The 3850-nt window shown below is 33.2% G+C and overlaps 1 protein-coding gene across 1 annotated transcript; it reads right to left on the reverse strand.

Annotated features, from left to right (window-relative positions):
- Positions 1–2577: 2577 nt before the first annotated feature.
- LOC120147893 lies at positions 2578–2982 on the reverse strand. Its single transcript, XM_039161143.1, has one exon. It carries the CDS (start codon positions 2980–2982, stop codon positions 2578–2580), a length of 405 nt encoding a protein of 134 aa, XP_039017074.1.
- Between the last annotated feature and the right edge of the window lie 868 nt (positions 2983–3850).

Consider the following 3850-nt stretch of genomic DNA (forward strand, 5'->3'; position numbering starts at 1 on the left):
ATCCATATTAATTTTTCAAAAATAAAAAGCCTAATATTAGTTATTTTTATTCTTTTGGATGTAAATGTTTTGTTTTAAACATCTGTAAAGAAAATCTTGGCAAATTTGATGCTAAAAGTGAAGAAGGAATTTTTCTGGATTATTCCTTAAATTCTAAAGCTTATCGAGTATTTAATAAAAGAACTTTAGTGGTAGAAGGGTCTATACATGTTGTTTTCGATGATAATCCCCTTCCGAGGAAGGATTCTTGTGTTGATGATGACATAGGTATTGTAAAAGCAAATGATGTTAGACATGATGTTGAAGAACCATCATCAAAGGAAGAAACGAAAGATGAGGAAACTCACGATGTTATCGAGAATCCAACCATTGAAGAAATGGAAGTCTCATACCCAAGAGAATACAACTATGTTAAGGATGGTGAGATAATAGGTGATCCATCCAAAAGGGTAACAACTCAATCTTCTCTTAAAAATATATGTAATCATGTTGCATTTATCTCATGTATAGAGCCTAAGAATATTAAATAAGCATTAAATGATGAACATTGGATTATGGCTATACAAGAAGAGTTAAATCAATTTGAGAGAAGTAAAGTATGGACATTAGTTGAAAGGCCTAGTAATAAATCTATTGTAGGTACTAGATGGGTATTTAGGAATAAGCTTGATGAAAGTGGTAATATAGTGAGTAACAAGGATAGACTTGTTGCTCAAGGCTATACTCAAGAAGAGGGCATAGACTATGATGAAACATACACTCCCGTAGCTAGGATGGAAACAATTAGAATGTTATTACCATTTACATGTTTCAATGAATTTAAATTATATCAAATGGATGTTAAAAGTGCATTTTTAAATGGTTTTATAAAAGAAGAAGTATATGTGGAACAACCTCCTAGTTTTAAAGATTCAAAATTTCCAAATCATGTTTTTAAATTGAGAAAAGCGCTTTATGATTTAAAAAAAGCTCTTAAAGCTTGGTATGAAAGATTGTCAAATTTGTTAATAGAAAGAGGTTTTTCAAAAGGGAAGGTTGACACTACATTATTTTTAAAGCATAAAGGTAAAGATTTATTAGTAGTTCAAATTTATGTTGATGATATAATATTTGGTTCTACTAATGATGTTCTTTGCCAAGAATTTTCTAAGCTAATGCATAGTGAACTCGAGATGAGCATGGTGGGAGAGCTCTCATTTTTCTTGAGAATCCAAATCAAGCAAATAAAAGATGGCATCTTCATAAATCAAGCAAAACACGCCAAGGATATGCTCAGAAAGTTTGGATTGAAAGATGGAAAAAGCCCAACCACTCCAATGAGCTCATCTACAAAGCTTGACAAAGATGAAGGAGGTAAATGTGTGGATATTAAATTGTATAGGTCAATGATTGGCTCTTTGCTTTATCTAACCCCAAGTAGATCGGACATTATGTTTAGTGTTTGCTTATATGCTAAATTTCAATCTTGTCCTAAGGAATCATATTTAAAAGCCATTAAGAGGATCTTTAGATACCTTAAGGACACTCCTAGTTTAGGACTTTGGTATCCTAGAGACTCTAGCTTTAGCTTGCATGCCTTCTCTGAGGCGGATTACGGAGGATGCAAAATAGATAGGAAAAGTACCTATGGTACTTGTTAATTCCTAGGAAATATGCTGATTTCATGGTTTTCAAAGAAACAAAATTGTGTTGCATTATCTACCATTAAAGCGGAATATATTTCAGCCGGTAGTTGTTGTGCGCAAGTTTTATGGATGAAACAACACCTTTTAGATTATGGAATTGAAGTTAGTACCATACCTATCAAGTGTGACAATACTAGTGCTATTTTTCTCGCAAAAATCTCATCCAACACTCTAGAACTAAGCACATTGACATTAGACACCATTTCATTAGATATCATGTCACTAAAGGAGATATAGGTCTAGAATATGTTGATACTTTGAATCAATTAGCGTATATTTTTACAAAACCTTTAGATAAATAGAGATTTTGGACACTTAGGAGAGAATTAGGTTTAATTAACCTACCTTGACTTAGTGTTTAAAATTATTTTTTAGCTATTTTAATTAATTTTCTTTTGAAAAATGCTTATAAAAATAATACTTTTGATTGCATTCTTTGCTATTAGTTAGGGGGAGTTTATGATTCGTTAGTGAAAATTAATTATATGTTCAAATAAAATTTAATGATAGATTTGATTGATTGAACATTATTAGTTTTCGATATATGAGTTGCCAATACCACTAGAGCTAATTAATTTAGCATTTTGAGTGTTTAAAAATGGAATTTAAAATTTTTTTGCTAAGCGCATCGATACACTATGAAAGTGTACCGATGCATTCCCTGAATATGCATCGATACACTATGAAGGTGCACCGATGCATTCCTTGAATGTGCATCGATATACTATACAGTGTACCGATACACTCGTTGGGTTTTAGGTTTATAATCCCTAAGTTTGTTTTGGATAAATCAAATTTTATTTTCCAAAAGAGCAGAGTTCTGCTACAAAAACAATCAACCAATCTTAACAAAAGAATAATAAACAACCTACTTACAAAAGACAAAGATTGGTTAAGCTAAACCCCAAGCAATACAAAGATTATAATTTGTTTTATCAGCTCTATTAATATTTCTACCCTTTAGTTGAATTCGTACAACTTCAATAATGACCTTAAGCAAGTCCTCGGTTGATCTGTGTCGATCTTTGAAAATTCTGTAATTCCTTTCCTCCCATAATATGTAGACATAGATAGTCCAAGCGACCTTCAAGATTATTGTGAGCAAGGATTTCCCTTTCCATGTTGAAGATGCCCGAGTAACCATATAATCCCATGATGAGGTTGCATTCTTCAAGCCATTAAGCGACAATATGGATTTCCACAGGCGGATAACAAGAGTACAACGGCAGAAGAGATGGTTTCTTGTCTCCATATCATTGTTGCAGTTTACACAGGTCCCTTCCGTGGTAATTCCCATTTTGAGTAGTCGATCTCTTATTGGTAATCTGTTCAACAAAGTCATTCAAGTAATCAAACTAAATTTTGGAATGTGCAATGAAAACCAGATAAGATTATGCCAGAGTACTTTCTCCATTTTGCTTCAAATTGAATCCCAAATGTCTCTAAGATTAAGAGAACCAGAAGTACAAAATATGGAGAGTGCACTAGAACATAATTTTAACATTCTATTAACACTCTAGTTCACGATAGAACCTGTAACATAATTCTAAAACTCTTGGTATTTGAAAACATAAGAATTCAACCATGCAACCCAAAGAGAACCATCCCCCGCTAAGATTTTTCTAATGAGATCAATAGTACTCGCATTATTCTAGGTTTTAGTGTTCTTAAGACCAAGACCACCTTCGGTTTTTGAAAAACAGATAAAATCCCAGCTTACTGATAACTCCAAAAAAAGACTTAAATTCTAGTATTTTCACTTAAGTTATTGCTCGCCTAAACAAAGTGTGCACTACATTTTTAATTGCATTTAGTTACATATAGGTTGTGGTGGATAAGTTTTGCGTTGGCAAGATTTATTTGGCTTAACTGATGTTGTTGAGGAGAAGGGGTTGTTTGAGTTGTGGTTGTGTAGGAATTCTACAGAGGAAGAACATTTCAGTCATGACAATGAAAAGTTGCAAAGGCCAATGGAGCAGATGAGAACATGAGGAGCAAATTTATCTCGCCGATGCAAGATTTATCTGAAGAAGTCTGAAGCAGGTGTGGCAAAACTGCCTATGTCACATACCAGCTGGATGACCTACTTCATGTGCAATCAAGCCTTGATTGTTCTTACAGCCGCCAGCTGCCTTTTCTTTTTAAGTTTGGGAAATTAATAACTG

This window comes from Hibiscus syriacus, unplaced genomic scaffold, assembly GCF_006381635.1.
Source record: "Hibiscus syriacus cultivar Baekdansim isolate YM2019G1 unplaced genomic scaffold, ASM638163v2 tig00110945_pilon, whole genome shotgun sequence".
NCBI lineage: Eukaryota > Viridiplantae > Streptophyta > Magnoliopsida > Malvales > Malvaceae > Hibiscus > Hibiscus syriacus.